This window comes from Drosophila subpulchrella, chromosome X (genome assembly GCF_014743375.2).
Source record: "Drosophila subpulchrella strain 33 F10 #4 breed RU33 chromosome X, RU_Dsub_v1.1 Primary Assembly, whole genome shotgun sequence".
Taxonomy (NCBI): domain Eukaryota; kingdom Metazoa; phylum Arthropoda; class Insecta; order Diptera; family Drosophilidae; genus Drosophila; species Drosophila subpulchrella.
In genome coordinates, this window is record NC_050613.1 from 9,170,076 (window position 1) to 9,189,413 (window position 19,338).

Consider the following 19,338-nt stretch of genomic DNA (forward strand, 5'->3'; position numbering starts at 1 on the left):
TGAAGGTCCAAATGCATTTTTGAATATTTCAAATTCCAAAATAAATTTGGAAGTCGAACTCAATTTCGTAAAAATATCACTTTATTGTAAAATAATCCAAAACTTAGGTATATGATGTTCCGGAATACAATACGCTTGAAATGCTTTGCATTCGTTGGTCCCCAATTATTTTTTGTTGCTTCAATGCATCGCAACCTGGTTTTGTCTACATACTAAACGATGTATAAGTTATTAAACAACCAATATGTACAAAAATACTATAACAATGAAAGTAAGATATGTGTGTAAAGTTAAGCATCTCAAAGCTTAAACAATCCGCTCCGATTCGGAAGCGGAGGCTTCGTTCGTTTTGGGTGCACAGATTCGTTTGTAAAGATAGATCCCGAGCAGCGGGAAGGGCGTCATCACGGCCACCGCCACCGGCACTACCGTGGTGAGGTCCGATTCCGGAGATTCCAACGTGGTTGTGAGCAGGAAGATGGCGATACCCGTGTTCTGGATGCCGGTCTCTATGGCTATGGTCAGAGCGTCGGCAGCATTCTGATGGAGCAACTTGGCCGCCAGCCAGGCGAAGATGTAGGCCAGACCTGGCAGGGCCAAGCCAGCTACGACAATCTGGAAGAGAGCATTAAAGTTAATATGTTGTATACTTTTGAATTGTCGTTTTCTATTAATATGTAAGAAGTGCATTAAATAAATACGATTTTTGTTTAATTACCAAGGTTTTACTTAACAAAGTACATCAATTTGATGGATGCGATGTTGGTTATAAAAAGTTGTTCCTTAAATCAGGTTTATCTTGTTTTTGCTATATTTAACTTTGGTATTTTTGGAAAGTGGGTAGAAATAAATGGTGAGCATTTTCTATAGCCATAAGAGAATAATATAACCCCATCATAATATAAACATCTGCATCTTATTGGTCAACCCCCTAATATTTAGCTTGTTATATACATAAGTAGTTACCATAACTGAACAATACTTTAGATATAATATAATAGGCAGTTAATAGGCATATCTCACCTGCCAGGAAAACAAATAAAACAGGTAATAGTTGGTGATGATGGCGAAGACGACGATGAACAGGATGAGGCAGGTGGAGATGGGCTTGAGCAGGCGGACCAGTACCCTGGCCACCCGGGGCAGGCGCCTCTGGACGAGTAGCCCGACCAGCAGTGGAAAGATCAGGCCGCCGCAGTAGGTGGCGATCTTTTTGTAGGGCACTTGCGTGCCCACCCGCTCGAAGACCAGCTGTCCGAGTGTGAAAAGCCACATCGGCATGGTGGCAAAGGCGGCCATATTGCTGATGGTGGTCATTAGCACCGACAGGTGAATATTTCCGCCCAGCACGGCGGACCAGGTGTTCGATGCACCGCCGCTGGGCGAGATTCCGGTGAAGAAGAGCCCCAGCTGCATGGCCGGTGCATTGGGGAATATGAAAACGCCCAGGGCGTAGCTCAGCAGCGGCATGCCCACCACCTGTGTCACAAATCCGATGCACGGACCGACTGGCCGGGTGATCAGACCCCTCAGCACCTCCAGATCCAGGGCGGCTCCGAAGTTGATGTACAGCAGCGTCATCAGCACAATGACGGTGTGCACGAAGACGAGATCCACCACACGTTTCGGACGCAGGATCTTCACATCCAGCGTGCTGTCGTTGCTCCAATTGGTGGGCAGTTCACTGGTGTTCCCCTGGTTGTCATAGAGTCGCACTTGGAACTTAGTCTGGCCCAGGAAATGGGCATTGATCACGATCGTGCCCGTCCAATCGCGTGTCTCCGGGCTGAAGGCACTAAGAGGAATGGTGGCATTCTCTGCGGGAATACTGGCCAGATCCGTGTGCTCACTTTCCACGCGGAACTGAAAGCGCTCCGGTTGCTGGAGCGTGGAGGGTGCCACATTCTCCAGGGTGAGCTGCACCCGATCCTCGAGCTCCATTTGCAGCTTCAGCTCGGACGGACGAAAGTGGGCCATCCAGCCGAAGGTGGGTGCGTATCCCAGTCGCAGGATGAGCAGTAGGAATACCCATCTGCATCTGAGCGGTGACATATTCTCCGCCTTTTGTTTGTGTTTGGTTTGTGGGTGATGTAATTTGCCAGCCGGAATGTTTTTGCACGCAACAAGTGCTCCGTACTGAAATGGAATGAATGTGAAATCGTAGTTACTCGGTTTCAGCTTCAGTTTACAGCTGCAATTGCAGGCGGGAGGGAGATGGCTATAGGGCACTTGTTGCGCCGCAGAGAGCTTACAACAGAGAGAGCGAGACGGGCGATCTGCTGTCTATCAACGGGATCTGTGCGTGAAGATCGGCCATCTCTGATCTCGAATACCCTACAACTACAGTAGTGGAGCGATAAGGGAGATAACGATAGGTACAGCAGATGTGCCAGAGGAATCGTAAAACAGCTGAGTCACTCCAGGGGCATGGGCGCTATTTTTAAAGGGGGTAGTAAAAAAGGGGATTTTGAAAAACTTGGCAGGCTTTTAGATATGTTAATCAAGTACCTTTCACACGCATATGTCAAATATTTCTAAAAAATTGTTATGTTTTTTAAAACCCTTGTTTTGTACGCCCCTGATGGTACATAATTGTGTAGATAAGGTTATAGCCATATGTTCTGGGTATAAAATCATATAATTAAGTTATTGTCATGCTGAATTTGCTTACGCAAATTAGTTTCTGGCTTAGCATCACCAGGAATAATACACAACTAATCAAAGATTAATTTTGAATTTCATTCCAGAGATTTCTGATTGCCCTTGAACTTTTTTAATTAAATAAATCCCATTTTGATGAGTCACTGTTATTTTCATGTTGTAAAAGCCTAATCTGTTTGATTTTTTCATCGTATGTTTTGAATTACAAACAAATTTGTAAGATCCGTGATTCAGCATATTATAAGTTTGAATGTTACACTACTTTAGCATTTTTTGTGTTTTTAAAATACCTCATTTTGTTTCATACTGCACTTGTTTTACTAAAGTACACATCATTGTCGAACTTTGTGTTTTCACAGGTAAGATGTGATATTTTGTGATCACAGCGTTCGCCTAAGCCCTCCCTAATTTGAGAACCTTTGGTTCACATGAAACAACAATACTTCAAAGTTTTTCACACCTTTACTAATAAGGTAACCCTCAACTTGGACCCATGAACTACCATGAGTACTACGTTTCCCTATAGAGTTACCGGATACCCCAAACAATATGCACCACCTTGTGAGTGTAGAGGAAATCATTGCAGCATGTGTAGGGGGTTTCTCTCGCTGAGAGTACGTGAGATGGTTGTTTATTGGAGCTTAGGTGAACAGTGAAATGCGCAAACAATAGATAACTAGTGGGGGTCCGTCGTCTCCGGCGCCGCGTCCCGAATCGGATTCGGTTGGGGAACCGGTTGCCGGTTTAAGTGCTCAGTACCGGTAGTGGTCGGGCTTGAAGGGACCGGTCTGCGGGACGCCCAGGTAGCTGGCCTGCTTGTCCGTCAGTTTGGTGAGCTTCACGCCCAGCTTCTCCAGGTGCAGACTGGCCACCTCCTCGTCGAGGACCTTGGGCAGGACGTGCACGCCCACGGCGTACTGGTCGGACTTGGTCCACAGCTCGATCTGGGCGAGCACCTGGTTGGTGAAGGAGTTGGACATCACGAAGCTGGGATGGCCATGGGCACAGCCCAGATTGACCAGACGACCCTCGGCCAGCAGGATGATGTGCTTGCCGTTCTGCATCGTGTACCTGTCCACCTGTGGCTTCACGTTCACCTTCTTCTTGGCATTCGCATTTAGCCAGTCCACGTCGATCTCGATGTCGAAGTGGCCGATGTTGCAGACGATGGCATCGTCGGGCATCTGGAGCAGGTGCTGGCTGGTGATGATGTCCCGGCAGCCGGTGGTGGTCACGAAGATCGAGGCCTCCTTGCTGGCCTCCTCCATGGTGGTCACCTCATAGCCCTCCATCGCCGCCTGCAGGGCGTTGATTGGATCGATCTCTGTGACGATCACGCGACCACCGAATCCCTTCAGCGCCTGGGCGCAGCCCTTGCCCACATCGCCGTATCCGGCCACACAGCACACCTTGCCGGCGATCATCACATCCGTGGCCCGCTTGATGCCATCGATGAGCGACTCCCGGCAGCCGTACAGGTTGTCGAACTTGCTCTTGGTCACCGAATCGTTGACGTTGATGGCGGGGATGCCCAGGCGTCCGTCCTTGAACATCTTGTACAGGTTGTGGACGCCGGTGGTCGTCTCCTCGCTCAGACCCTTGATGTTCTTCAGGTACTCGGGGAACTTCTCGTGCACCAGGTTGGTCAGGTCGCCGCCATCGTCCAGGATCATGTTCAGGGGCTGGCCGTCGGGGAAGATGAGGGTCTGCTCGATGCACCACAGGTACTCCTCGTCCGTCTCGCCCTTCCAGGCGTACACGGGCACTCCGGTGGCAGCGATGGCCGCCGCAGCGTTATCCTGTGTGCTGAAGATGTTGCAGCTGGACCATTGCACCTGGAAATGGAAATGAAATCTATTAGATATGGTTAGGCTTGAATTTTCAAGGATTTCATCCTTAAATGTGTAACACTTAACTTAACAAAAGCTAAGTTAGTATATTATAACAATTGTATTTACTCTTTTGTGTATTATTCAGAATCTAAGTGAAAAAATGCTATAGGTTATTGCCTATAGTTCGAAAATAGTTGCCATGTGTGGGGATCAAAAACCAAGCGTGCTATGTCAGAGGAAATAACAATCTGGTGGTCTTATCTTGGGCTCCTTGAACTTGCCCCCCGTTAAACGAAAGTTTTGTTATTCAAATTGGTGCGTAAACAAAAGATAAGGGGTCAGGCTCTTGGACAATGGAGGTACCTATATATCAACCAATCTTGCATATAAAATAGAACAGTGCAACTTAGACAATATATATAACATATATCTTAATCTATAATGAACCTTGGTTTTCGCTATACTTGATTTTTAAACATATTTACTTTAAACCAAACAAATTAAGGAGTTTACCAAGGAGTAGGAGTAAAGTAAACTATTCTTTAGGTATAGAATAGAATGGTAGAGTTTTGACAATATATTATATATCCTATCTTATATATATGTATATATATATATATATATATATATATCCTATCTTATATGGTCTTTTTTTTTGTACTTGATTTTAAATAGATTTCAATATATTAATATTAATCCTCTGGAAAAAAGAGTAATATTCAATTAAGCTAAACAAATTTAGAAGTTCACCAAGGAGTAATATTAACCATTCTTTTGGCATACTTTTAGGCTTATTTCTTGAATGTTAGGGTCTGCGATAATCGTAGAGGCCCGGAACTAAACCCACCTGAGCGCCCAGTTCGACGAGGGTCTCGATGAGGACGGCCGTCTGGACGGTCATGTGCAGGCAGCCGGTGATGCGGGCGCCCTTGAGGATCTTGGAGGGGCCGTACTTCTTCCGGCAGGCCATCAGGCCGGGCATCTCGTTCTCCGCGATGATGATCGCCTTGCGTCCCCATTCCGCCAGACTGATATCGGCTGTTGGGTGGGAAATAAGGGAGATAGGGTCAGATAAGCGGGTGCTGTTGATATATACACCTTTTTTTTTATTCTCTTCGGCCCGGCAACAACGTGCTGCCTCCGTTTGGGCTTGGGATCTCGTTTAACCTCAGAAACATGTGCTCATGGATCCCAGTCGGCAGCACATGTCGCCTGTTGCCGGCCGGAGATTCGCTCCGGAGTGTGTGCATATGTATATTTATAGCCCGACTCACCGACTTTGTAGCTGGGCTTCGACATTCTTGCGAGGATTGGTTGCGGACTTGGACGCGGTCGCGGAGCAGACAGAATGGCACACAACCGAATTGGAGACGCGGGCAGCGGTAAATGAGTCGAGTAGCAACCCAAAACACTATATTTCAATTGCGGAATGGCGGCACCGGCGAACCGGTTCAGCGGAACCAGTTCGCTGCGGAGTGATTGGGGGCGTTTACATATGTTTTGATATTATATATACTTGGGGTATTCTTTTAACTGTTGATTTGTTGAAACTTGGAGATAATGATGATATGGGTATTTATATACTCTTACCTTAAAACGTCTTGGTCATAATATACACATAAGTAGGTATATCCTGGGAGCTTGGATCTTATTAAATATACACAAGGGTAACTTGATCCACTACCTTTTTTTCCGTTTACTATTGGATTCCTGCCCAAAATTGCGTAGAATTCTGTATGAATTATTGAGCAATATACACATTGTGTATACTTTAAAATAACTCACACACAATTCGACGCTATTTGTGCCAAAATTCAATTGTAAATGAAAAAGAAGGTACCGATTAAGTACCACAATTAAAAAAATACAAGCTCTCTGAACGTACATAAGTATGTATAAAATATACCATTTATTCAATGCCCATCGAGTGTGCCGGTCTGCAGAAAATGGGATGGTGGAGTTTCTACAAAAAACACTAATTTTGTATACTTTTTTTAAAAATTGTATAAAACTCACCAGCATTTTTGTTAGAGCGCACGACCGTTCTCAACTGCGAAGTTCCACGAGTGAGGATGAATAAGTCAAAACATGCGCTAGACACGTTAACTCACAACTCACAGCATACTTTATTCAAAACTTTTATGTATGTACAATGGACCAGAAAGTTAAGTTGTTGGCCAAAAATCTGAAATTTTCAGCCTAGTGTAATTTAGATATAAGCCGTTCTGTGTAATATTTTCTTAACAGATTGTTGCTTTCAGCAAACTTAAAATAAAGTTTATTGATCTTTTATATGACATAGACATTTCACGCCAAAGTCGAAAAATGATATAAACTTTCTAGGTTTTTTATTTTTTAAAATTACTTGAGAATGCACTAATTCCGTTTCAACACACTATTAGGTAATAGGAGAAATAAAATTAAAACCGTTAAAACATTATTTTTCCGTTTCAGATTTATTATCTGTTGAAAATGTCAACTTTCGATGGTTGCCAAAAATTATATAAAAATAAACGTACAAAAATAATATATTTTTTGTTTGTTTTGTTAAAAAAAAGTTAAGTAAGGGGGAACTAACTACAAGCAGCGAGTAGCAAAAATTAAAGCAAAACCGCTCGAGTAGGCGATGAACGATTTAATAAATTCATTAAGAAATTTTGTTTAAATGACTTAATTTGGTCAGGGCACTGAAAACCACTTTCAAGGCAAAGTACGTTTTTAAGTAAAAACAAAAAAAGACGCTTTCGGAAAGGAGGTATTAATTTAACAGGTTAGGGAATACCCCAAACGTTTTATTTTCATTTTTAGCATGACCGCCTAAAATATTTTTGGTATTTTTTAAAGTTAAAAATGGTATAAAAAGTATATTTTTTGCGACGGACGGTAAATTTGATCGATAATTGCGCGGTCACACTGCTGCATAGGGAAAATATAGACTACACAGCGAAAAGTAAAGTGTGAATCAGTGCGTTTTCCTGGTCATCGAACAGCCGAACCCAAAGTAGAATCCCCATGTCCGGCTCCGGTCTCGATGAGAATCCCTTCGGGGAGCCCAACCTGGACAATCCGTTTGCGGTAAGGCGACAGAAGAGCAGCGGCGAGAGAATCGAAAAGCCCAGCTCACTCGTACACACATACGTATGCCAGGGTGTGGGTGTGTGTGTGTGTGCTGGGTGCATTCGTCACATATGTTGAGTGAATTGGTTTCTGATTGGGATTTCCCCGGTTTCCCCGCAGGACCCCGCCATCCAGCAGGCACAGCAGGCCTTCAGGGGCGGCGCCGCCCTCGTCTCTCTGGAGGATTACAACCCGTTCGAGGAGCAGGCCAAGCCGCAGCTGCAGATCAACTCGACGAACACGGCAGCGGTGGTCCAGCCGCTGTCGCAGAACATTCCGCCCCCACAGACCAGTTCCCTGGGCGCATCGGCGCCGAGCACCAGCATACAGATCACCTCGGAGGAGCTGCAGGTAACCCACTTGGCCGCTGGCCGTGCAGCTCGCATTACCGCCCACTGGGTACAGTGAACACTCGTTGCGGTGCCGCAACGATCCACATCTCCACATCTCCGTTTATCAACCAATAAGTCTGTACAGTGAGCACTGGCCACATCACCCCCTCACACTGCCCTTAAACTGTATGTACAGTGAACACTGGTCAGATTACCGGATTATCACATCTCACAGCCCATTAAAATAGCCAGAGATAAGCAGGCTTATCTCGCTCTGCACACGATAAATCCGCTTGAAGCATTTATTTAGCCAAGACTAGACCAGAGGCTGCCGCGCCGAGTCTCCACTGTACGAACTGCGGTTTCTCTTGATTTACTTGGCTTCAGCAGCCCTACATAAAACACAAGATACGCTAGAAACAAGACCTAGAAGTACTACGATTTGGCTGTTTACCTTTGTACGTTTCATGTGCTTGTGTAAATAGCTATGGGATCAAACATCTTTTAAAAGTAACTGCTCTGGGAAAGTATATGAAAATATAACCCATATATATTTAATACAAAGCCAAAACAAAAAACATTTTTGATGACTAAGGGTTCAGACAATTTTTGTCAATTTGTTTGTTTTTTTGTTTCAAAATGATTGCTATAAGAATGTAATGTATGAGTTTTCAAAGAACATGAGAAGAAGAATAAATTACTTCCGAATGCTACAAGTATAGGGACTTTTAAAGTAAATCTTAAGTTAATTTACCTACTAATTGAGAAGTCAGATATATAATTACTAATAGCATCATGGATTAGCAAGGCTTAGGATGTAGGTCCAATATAAGTATTTCAAAAGCTAGTCAAAACGTCTATATACCTAGGAAAAGAATATTTTTAAAATTAGCTTGTAATCGTGTAATTTTCATTAAATCCAGCGCCGGCAGGAGGAACTGGACCGCAAGGCCGCCGAGCTGGACCGCCGGGAGCAGCAGCTGCAGGGCAACGTACCACAGCTGAACAACTGGCCACCGCTGCCGGACAACTTCTGTGTGAAGCCGTGCTTCTACCAGGACTTTGAGGTGGAGATTCCACCCGAGTTCCAGAAACTGGTCAAGCGATTGTACTACATTTGGATCTGTGAGTATTTGTGTTTTATAGCTCCATGTTCTATATAGTTTCGCTGATAAGCTGGTCATGGGCTGGGATTAGTCATCGCGTGTCGCCCATTAACCGGTGTCATGATTAATCAGATATAGCTGTGGCTAATGGTCTTGGAGGTGTGCACGCCTTTGCGCAAAAACTGCGCATAAAGAAGGGATTCAAAATGGACAAAGACACAAATTTTAATATGTTTTGAATGCTATTTAAAGGTAGCTTTTTGTATATTACCCTTTTTTTAGATTGACATTTTAGTAGGTTACTTGTATAAACAGAACAATCTGTAACCTATTATATTTTAAAGGACGCAATTTTAATAAGTACGGATTCCTTTTTTTTTTATATTTAAAGGTAGCCTTTTGTATTATATCACTCTCTTTGGATTACTAAGTATTAAGTATAGCCGTGCAAACAAAACAGTCTTCAATAAATAGTTGTACATATTGGTTCACAAATTTATTAATAACAAGAAAAGTTCCCTCGATTTCCCTATAGTTAAAACCACTAAGGTATAAATGCTTGCCTATTTCTCATACTTGTTCCTTTTCCCAATAGTTTACACCATGACGTTGTTGGCCAACGTGATCGGCGGTCTAATTTTGCTGTTCCATGCTGGCGAGTTCGAAACCTTCTTCCTGGCCATCTTTTACACGATGCTCTTCTCGCCCGCCTCGTATGTCTGCTGGTGAGTTTATCCTTCGGATCTCAGTAAATGAGCAGATATTTCGAATCCTTATGAACTGACGCCTGCTTCCCTTTCAGGTTCCGACCGGCGTACAAGGCATTCCGCAACGATTCCAGCTTCAACTTCATGGTTTTCTTCTTCATCTACTTCTTTCAAACGCTGTACTCGATTGTGCAGACGGTGGGCTTCAGCAAGATGGGCTACTGCGGCTTTATCACGGCCATCGGGCAGTTCGATAGCTCTGCGTCGGGCATCATCGTCGGCATTCTGCTGTTGCTGGTTTCCATCTGTTTCGCCACGGTGGCGGTGGCCAACGTGCTGATGATCACCAAGATTCACTCCATCTACCGCAGCACAGGGGCCAGTATGGCCAAGGCCCAGGCGGAGTTCACCACCGAGTTTCTGCGCAATCAGCATGTCCAGGAGGCGGCCTCTTCGGCCGTCAACACGGCCATCAACTCGCAGTTCAACAACAGCAGGTACTAAGGACACTCTGGCCTCCCGGGGATCTGATCAAATCAAAAGGAGAATCAATCAATCAACCAACCAACGAACTCAAGCACTCATCCTGCTAATCTAGAACAGAAAGAGATGGTAGCCGCGCCAGAGAGAGGGAGATGGAGAAGGAACATTTAATAAACATTGAAATAGCTTGGAAAATAAAGCAAAAAAAAAGAAATCATTAAACTAAAATAAGCATTGGAGCATGGAACTAATAACTATTTGCTTTTGTGCATAAACAATTCCTAGAATGCCGTCGTCTTTATTACAAATAATTACTGTAATGATAACACACAAAAACACACAATGCATTAACAATATTTATAAACAGAGCGAAACTGAACGTAGAACTTAAACTAAAACTAAAGCTAAAAAAAGTAAAGAAAAGTGAAAAAATGAAAACTAAAGCGGCTTCCGATGCCTTCGATACGCAGCTGCAGCGGATTGGGAAGACGGGACATCTTAATCGTACGATATACATGCCTCCAAATACAATATCTATAGTAAATTATTGTGTGTGCCCTGAATTAATTGGATTCTCAAAACTACCCCAGATGAGTCAAACGAAAGGGATGACACTGATGACGCTGCTGCTGCTGATGATGATGATGTTTTCTAGTTCTTTAAGTCATTAAAACGATATAGGAATACCCCCCACTCCCCACACACGCAACACACACATACATATATACGATCTTATATATATATATATATACAAACATAATATAAATAATATATTTAACGCTTACATTATAGAACTTTATCTCTTGTCGCCTTGGCCGGCGACAACAAGAAAGCGAAATTCATTTTTCATCCAAGCTGTGGTCCCCGCCCCCTTTCACCACACATACACGCCCCTGTCCCGATTCGTCCTTCCGGATTCCCTCTTCCCCGCCTCTGTTCCGCACTCACATGAAATGTCGTGTTTTTTGTAATCGTAATTGTTATATATTATCTATGTACATGAAGACAGCATATAAAATATTGATTCACTTAAGTATTCACATTTTTAGATACATTTCGTTCGTTTCTGTTTGCTTGCAAGTCAAATTTAAGTTACGACCTATTTAAAACTAAATTGAAGATGGATTATGACGATCTATGGATGTGTATTTGAAATTCAAGCAAAATTTATGATAAATTCCCAAATAAATATAAAATACTTATAGATGTAAAGGAAGAATGGTTTTTTTTACATGTAATTGGAAAAGTGCTGGGGTTGAACTGTTGGTGATTAAGTCTCGGTAGTTTTTAGATCATTTTTATAAAGTCCGCAAGAGTAAATATTAAACCCAGAAAACATACAAATTTATAATGAACCTAATTTTGGTTTAACATACCAATTTACTAATATTTTTAATTTTATACAATTTGTTAAAGCCTTACCTTCAAAATTGGCCTAAAACCTCAACTATTGCATTGAGCTGTAATAAACCCAAATGAAATTCTATTGTTTGCAACTTATCTGCCTGCAAACATTGCAAATTCCTGGAAGTCATTTATTTGCTAATGAACATCAGTCGTGCAAATGTGAAATTAATTTAGGCTTGATAACCTTGACTTTCTGATTGATTCGCCTTGTGTTAACAGGAATAATACAATACCTTTATGAACAACAAAGGACCTTTTCTTTTCAGAAAATATTGAACCGGAAAATCGACTGTAAAGGAGATAAATTTGCGTGGGCTTGTAATTAAGAAGACTGAAGATGGCTAAAGTATGCACGGAAGTAATCACTTCATTGACGTCAAAAAAGGATTAAGTACGCCCACACACTCTGTAACCCCATCTCGGAATGATTTGGGAATGGATTAGGAATTCTCATAAGTGTATCTCCGAGACGTTTGTCATCCTAAAAATGAAAATTTCATTTGGTAAATGTTGAATTAAATCAACAACACGCACACAGCCATCATCAAATTGTGCTTGAAAGATTTATATATATATATACATACATGTATATATATATGTATACACTGATAATAAATCCAAACAATACAAATTCAACTTAACAATTTTTTTTCTATGTTTTTTTATTAATTTAAAATTATGGTTAACTTAAAGACTTTACAATTTGAATTTGTTTTTATTCCATTGCGGTTTTTATTTACCTTCAATATGAAAATATTTAATTTAACAACTATAGTTAATTTAAAGATTTTAATATTTGAATTTGATATAAAATAATCGTTTTTTTTATGAGGTAAAATACTTAAAGTAAATATGAATAACATCAAAACTAGTATTTTCTACCTTGATTTAAATACTTTGAGATTACAACACGCAATTATTTTCGTTTTAATAGAGTATTACATTTTTTATAAGCAATTTCGAATTCAATATGCAGATATTTAATGTAACTATTTCATTTGTTATCAGTGTATATGCGACGCCCCCATTCTTTTGGGCAAAAATTGCGCATACGCCACGTTGATGGAATATTTGCAACGATTTGTTTGCCATTTCGCTGAAAATCGAGAGAGCCACAGAGCAGTCTATGAATAGAACCGTAGAATCGAGGGGCGGGGGTCAGGGCTGTAAAAAGCGAGAATGATGAGCAAATATGCTCGAGAGTGCTGCAGATGCAGATGTAAATGCATTGCTGCCATCGTTAGTGGCAAATCCTTTTCGGCACACTTCAGTCGAAAGCCTGCATCACTCACGTGTTGCAGCTGGATAGCCACCATCCCATCCCATCCCATCCACCAATCCACCCAATCCACCCAACCTCCTGACCTCCGAACCAATAACACATCAACTTGCCCTGGATATGGGCGTGGGCTTCTGGGCGGGATCGGGTTTCAGGTTTCAGGGTTTCTGGGCTTGGGCCGGACGCTAATTGCTGACAACGATTTGCTATTGATTGCATTTCACGCTGCTTGCGTGCCGAGAGCTCACGGAGCGAAGTCAAAGGACACGCTGTGACAAGGTAACCATATTGATTTTATGTCGCGCCAAGAATAACCAAGTAGTGCCACGTAATGCAGCTGACTTTCCAGCCGAAAAGTCAGAACTTCATCCCGGTTATAAATGGCGGAGGTTCGCCCCCAAATGCACTGCGAAATGCACTAAAGTAGATGCTGATCCTCGAGGTCAAGTCAAATCCAATTTCCTTAATTTGCCTTATAATGCATTGCTTAGTTGTTCTTATAGTTTTCATAAGGAATAGATTTCTAAACATTTTTTACTTGAAATTTTTTAAGATCTATGATTAAAATATTGGCAAATGGTCTATGTTAATTCATATATTTATGTACATATCTTGATCAGAAACGTTTAACTTACGCTTAGAATTACTATACCTTTGTTTTTTAGCATTGGTTATGTATGTGTACAATTAAAGTTAAAATGCTCTCCAATTTTAATTAGGAATATCTTAACAGTTTTAAGTTTTAAATGTGAATATTCATAATTTTGGGAAGTCAAGTTTCTAAAAACTTTCAAGTTTTTAGGGAAAATGTATGAAATATTTTTTTAAGTACTTGATCTTTAAAGGCCCTTTTAAATTTCTTATATAAAAACTATCTTATTCTAATAATAATAATAAATAATTCTTAATAACTATCAACACGTTTGGAAAATGTTCTAATATTTTTAAACATTCGTTGGGAATGTTAGGACATAATAACTATTTTATCTTCTATTTTTTTGTGGAGCTTTTCTGATTTTTAGATAAAGAATTTTTGCTATAATTTAATAATAATCTTTATAAAATTTGTATAATTGTATGTAATATCTGCAATAATTTTAAGATTTTTAAAAATATGACTTGGATTGTTGAGGTCTTTGAAAAGTGATAGATTCTTAATAAGCTGCATAGGTATCTCAATCCTTTACTTGCGAAAAATACACACATTTTTCGCGTGTCATTTTCCACTCGAGTGATAAACGCTTTCCGCTCGCTTGTCAGTCGCCAGCTTAGAAATCACTTAAATTATATTTTCCCCGCCCGCCGACTGCTAAACGATGGCCCCGCTGGCGGTCCTACGACAAATTAGGCAGCCACCGTGGGTGGAAGGGTGGATCGGCGACGGGGAATCCCCAGATTCCGGGAGGTGTCCGGGCGGTCAGGAGAGTAAATGGCAATAGCATTTGCCCAGTCGGGCCAATTTTTCACACTATACGGAAGTATTATTTGGGTCACATTTCCTGCTGCTTTTAATTAAAATCTTCCACTGGCGGAAGTACAAATTTCTTGATGTTACAAAGCGCTGAAAACGCTCCATGGGCGTGGGGTGGCTGCCAAAGGAAGGGGTTTCAGGTGGGGGGGCTGTTCAGATAGTGGGGTTGACTGGCTTAGTGACTTGGTCAGAGCTAAGTCACAGCCGAAGGCGTTTGTCGACCCGAGAGCCCGAACTTTATCCCGACACCGATGGCGACCCGAGTCCACCAAGTCGCACACAACCTATTGCCCTTCATAATGCGACAGGGGCGTGTGCCAAGGGGGATGCCTGCTTTTCGGACGGGGTTTTCCTTCTTATTTTTTTTTTTTTTTTTTTTTTGGTGGGGAATGATTTCAGCTGAGATTGAAGATAAAACACATGCGCTCATCACGTTTGCTGTTTGTGCCGTTTCTGTTTGTGCTCTCGTCGTAGTTCTAGCTGCTGCTGCCTCTCGTCCTTAACCCCCTTCCCCGCCCCTGCCCCCACAGCTCACAGGACCTCCGCTCACTCACACACACACACACACTGGGACACCGCAAGGCCGCACTCACACAGACGCAGACACAAAGCGCCGCACATGGCACTTGGCGCTTCCTTCGGTCCAACACTGAGAAAAACATATCAAGTTTTAACAATATTAGTTATATTTTTCAAATAAATTTTAGTTATATATTAATAGTTTTTATATATTATTGTTTACTTTATATATGAGTTAAGAATCACAATTTTTCAATTTATGATTGAGATATGTTGTTTGTGTAATTACCATTAGATTACAATCTATGTTGTGCCAAAATAATATTATTGCACCATCAAAACATCCTTGCAAACTTTAAATGCGTTTATTTCGAATTGCTATTTTTTATGTATGAGACTATTCTAGTAAATTATCAAATATTGTATTAAAAAGTAGAGTTCTTAGTAATTATATCAAATATAGTTGAGCAGTATATACTTTGCTCTCACATAATTTAGCCTCTTTAAATTTTTATCAAAAAGTAAACTGTTTTCATGAAAATTTTAGGTTGCAATGTTCCTAATTGCCTATCGAAATAAATATGTGATCCTGTGTTTTTTGTATAGCCCATTTTGTTTTTGAGAACTTTAAAAACTGATGGAGACATTATATAAAATTGACAAAAGTAATTGAAACAATAGTGATCGAATTTAATATAGGTTTATTTATTTACTGTCGTAAAAATCGTAAGAATCGAATACAAAATTGCGAAGATCTAAAATGGCTAAAAATAATTAAAATATTTAGGAGTGTGTTTTTTTTCAGTGCACCGATTCTGCCTCTATCTCTTTCGCTACCGCTGTTGTTCTTGGTGGAGCTTTGGGGTCTTCTGTTGGCTTTGTCCCCGCTGGGAAATGCGCATCGCCCGCGGCAGACAAATATTTTTTTATCTTTATTCAATTCAATTCCACCAGCGACCACTTCAGTTTTTCTTTGCCTTCCTCGGATATGATTCTCTTATTGTTTTAATTGGAAATCCGGACAAGTTTCATTTGCCAAATGGAGCTGGAGCCGCCAGCAACTTAAATGTATGCAGGTGGGCGAAAGTGTGGGGGAATGCTGCGATTCCCAGCAGACCTGACATTTTCCAACCACTTTCCCTAGATTTATTTCGAGAGAAATTTTCCTTGCTAAATATATTTTTAATATACCTAAATTGATTTACATAAAAGTGGAAAAAAAGTATGGGGGTGACACCGAAATCTTGTTTAACCAAAGACGGTTGGAATTTTTATTGATGTACGGTTGAATTCCAATAGATTTTGGTTGAAAGAAATGCCAGATTTTAGCTTACATTTATTTTTGAATATAGCTTACAAGTTTTGAATCACGGCTTGCAATTTATTGCACTAAAAGATCTTTAATTGATTGGAATCTTAATTCGTTTTAACAGAATATTACATATATGCTTATGTATGTTTAACATTTTAATATTTCAACTTTCAATGTTTATTCAATAAAAAATAATATTATTGCACGATTGGGCCTTGAAAAGGTGTAGTCATGACATGAGGAAAAAGGATAATTGTAAAAACATCCTGCGTGGCCTATTTTTTTTGCCAAATTTCGTTCCACAAAAATGACTATACTAAAAACATGTGTATATTAGCAATAACAAAAATTCCAAAAATAAATGATTTTGTATTTTTTTTTGTTAAAATAAATAAATTATTCATTATGTCATATTATTTCCTTACGCGAGCCTGCTTAACCTTATATTCCGAAATTTCCTTAAATGTTGTCTATTAATTTGCCAATGGCTTGTTACACTTTACAAGGAAATAATAGAGAAGATTTAAAATTAAATCCTTGAATCCTTCAGATAGATAGCTTAATTAAATTTTTAGACTACCCTCAAAATGACTAATTTTCTTTTATTCTCCCTTGATAAATTTGATTTAACTTGAAGTATTAACTATTAAGTGCTAATAAAATATTCCAAACAAATGTTTCTGGATGTATTTTGTAAATTTACATGTTTTGTTTAGTTTTGTATAGCAGGGACCCTTTGGATAACTTGCTAAAAAAGAATCGAATATTCTTCAGCTCCCAAAATTTCTGCAGATACTTTTACCAACGGGAAATTAACAATGTTTTTCTTTGAACTTTTCGTTGATAAATAATCTTTAGTTATAATAATATTCTAATGATATAATATTCTAATAATATAATATTCTAATAATATAATATTCTAATAATATAATATTCTAATAATATAATATTCTAATAATATAAAATATTCTAATAAGTTCTAATATAATCTTTCAAATAAATATTGACTGATGCATTTAATTAATTAATATGTTTTCCCTTTAGTTTTAAATAGAGGGATAATTTGCTGATAAAATTCGACAAATCCTTAGCCGCCGAAACTCCCCCGGATATTATTGCTCCATTTCCCAACGGGAAATTTTTTCTTTGATAAATAGTCTTTAGTTATAATAATAGTCTAATAATATAATATTCTAATAAGTTCTAATATAATCATCAAAATAAATATGGATTAATGTATTTAATTGATTAATATGTTTTCCCTTTAGTTTTAAATAGAGGGATAATTTGCTGATAAAATTCGACAAATCCTTAGCCGCCGAAACTCCCCCGGATATTATTGCTCCATTTCCCAGCGGGCTGTTCCGCCGGCGGAGCGGGACCTGCTCTCGGCTCGAATTGGGTACGGCTCGGTTCACTTCGTTGGGTTTCGCTTCGCCTGGAGTCCTGATGCTGCTGCCGCAGCTCTGCCGCTCTGCTGATGCTGGGCTTTCCTCAATGGGCGTGTGAGTGCGGGGGTCACGATGGTGCGGAGGGGGGTGTGAGAGGTGAAAGGTGGCGAGGCGGAGGCGACAGGACTGGCTTTGGGCTTGGCTACAACATTTTTTTGTAACAGTCGCGCATATCCTCCCCAGGACCGCCCCGTCCGCCTCCTTCGCCACCAACACACAATCGTGCTGAGAAGGACTCTCGGTTCTTCGGGGCATTCGGGCCTTCGGGCCTTCGGGCCTTCGTCCTTTCGGGCTTTCGGGGATTCGGGCTCTCGGCCTGGCTGATAAGCTCCTGGTCGTGGTCCTGCTCCAGCTCCTGCTCAGTGCCAAACTGTCAGCGTGTAGTGCGGTCATGTGGTGCGGAGCCAGCGTGCGCTCGCCTCCCAACATCATCGCCCTCTGAGTGGTCTTCAGTCCTCTACAGTCGAGCCACAGTCAGCCAGCCAAAAATCCAACTATCCAAAACCGAACCGTAGCCACACCAACAACACAAACTCTGTGTACCCAGCGGAACTGAAGGATTATTCCAGTGCCAGTGCCAGAAGATCCATCTTTTTTTTTTGTTCTTGTTCTGAATTTCCATTGCAACATTAAGCCGATAGCAAATGAGAAATAATACAAATGTAGCAAGCATATAGTGCTCAAGAGTGCCAAAAAAATAGAAATAGAAGAGGAAAAAAAACCGGAACCCATCCAGCTAAGCTGAATATTATAATATAAATGTGCCTCCGTCAAAATAAAAATTAATACAGAGGGGTACGAATTCCAAGTGCAAATGTTAATTTCTTTTTTTGATCATTTTTGTTACTGTGCGGTTTGAACACGAGTGTGACAAATAGAACAACAACAAGAAATCTAAAGCCTATAATAACATAAAACAACAGCATCGTCGAGACAGGAATTACAGCCCACAACAAGGATGAAGGACTGCTGCAAATGTGCGTGAAATGTGGCCAAAGACCAGATGTAACTAAACCAAATCCTTCATAAATATATTATATACTATATTTTTGAATATTATTTAACTACAATTTTGGGGCTACTTTTTGCTGGCCTCTTTTCGTTATGTGGGTATTATTTATCAGTCTTCTTCTAATCCAATTTGTGACCCAAAGTCAAGGCAACTGTCCTGAGTGTGTGTGGTTTTGTGCCAATTAGTTGACAGATTACGCAAAACTAATGCCAACATTTAATTGCCAGTGGTTCCTCGCCACATTTTAGCATTTTTATTTATATAACACGACATCCCGAGTAAGATACCAATCCCAAGTCCCAATCCCCGCCAGAAACCCCAAAGCATCTCAGAGTTCGTCTAATGAAGTTGTGTGTGACTGAGGGGGCAAAAAAATTACTCAATCGCTTTTGGTGTGTGTGTGTGTGTGTGTGTGTGTGTGGCAGTGTGCCAGTGTGTGCGTGTGTCTGCTAGTGTGCTGTCTGTGTGACAGTCCTTGTGCCACCCTCGATTTGTAGGCCTTTTGCCACTGCCGCCTCTTGTCTGCGCCTTGTTATTTTTACAGCTCCTTGAGCCACTGACCAAATTTTCCTTTTCCTCCTTTTTTTTTCTGCCTGTTTGGCTGTAATTTCTTTGCTTATTTTATTTTATTTTTTTTTGGGGTGGTCCT

The 19,338-nt window shown here is 40.8% G+C and overlaps 3 protein-coding genes across 3 annotated transcripts; 1 reads left to right on the forward strand and 2 right to left on the reverse strand.

Moving 5' to 3' along the window:
- Positions 1 to 59: 59 nt before the first annotated feature.
- LOC119556081 (P3 protein) lies at positions 60 to 2,156 on the reverse strand. The gene is made up of 2 exons (XM_037867933.1): positions 1,024 to 2,156; positions 60 to 615 (listed from the first exon to the last, which is right to left on the reverse strand). Exons 1-2 carry the CDS (start codon positions 2,050 to 2,052, stop codon positions 307 to 309), a joined length of 1,338 nt encoding a protein of 445 aa, XP_037723861.1. The 5' UTR covers positions 2,053 to 2,156; the 3' UTR covers positions 60 to 306.
- A 1,097-nt stretch (positions 2,157 to 3,253) lies between these two features.
- On the reverse strand, positions 3,254 to 5,935 carry LOC119557480 (adenosylhomocysteinase). Its single transcript, XM_037870249.1, has 3 exons — positions 5,768 to 5,935; positions 5,341 to 5,531; positions 3,254 to 4,496 (listed from the first exon to the last, which is right to left on the reverse strand). The coding sequence occupies exons 1-3, from the start codon at positions 5,790 to 5,792 to the stop codon at positions 3,414 to 3,416; spliced, it is 1,299 nt and encodes a 432-aa protein (XP_037726177.1). The 5' UTR covers positions 5,793 to 5,935; the 3' UTR covers positions 3,254 to 3,413.
- A 1,465-nt stretch (positions 5,936 to 7,400) lies between these two features.
- On the forward strand, positions 7,401 to 10,656 carry LOC119557376 (secretory carrier-associated membrane protein 5). The gene is made up of 5 exons (XM_037870120.1): positions 7,401 to 7,568; positions 7,731 to 7,961; positions 8,866 to 9,067; positions 9,644 to 9,773; positions 9,851 to 10,656. Exons 1-5 carry the CDS (start codon positions 7,506 to 7,508, stop codon positions 10,257 to 10,259), a joined length of 1,035 nt encoding a protein of 344 aa, XP_037726048.1. The 5' UTR covers positions 7,401 to 7,505; the 3' UTR covers positions 10,260 to 10,656.
- Positions 10,657 to 19,338: the final 8,682 nt, after the last annotated feature.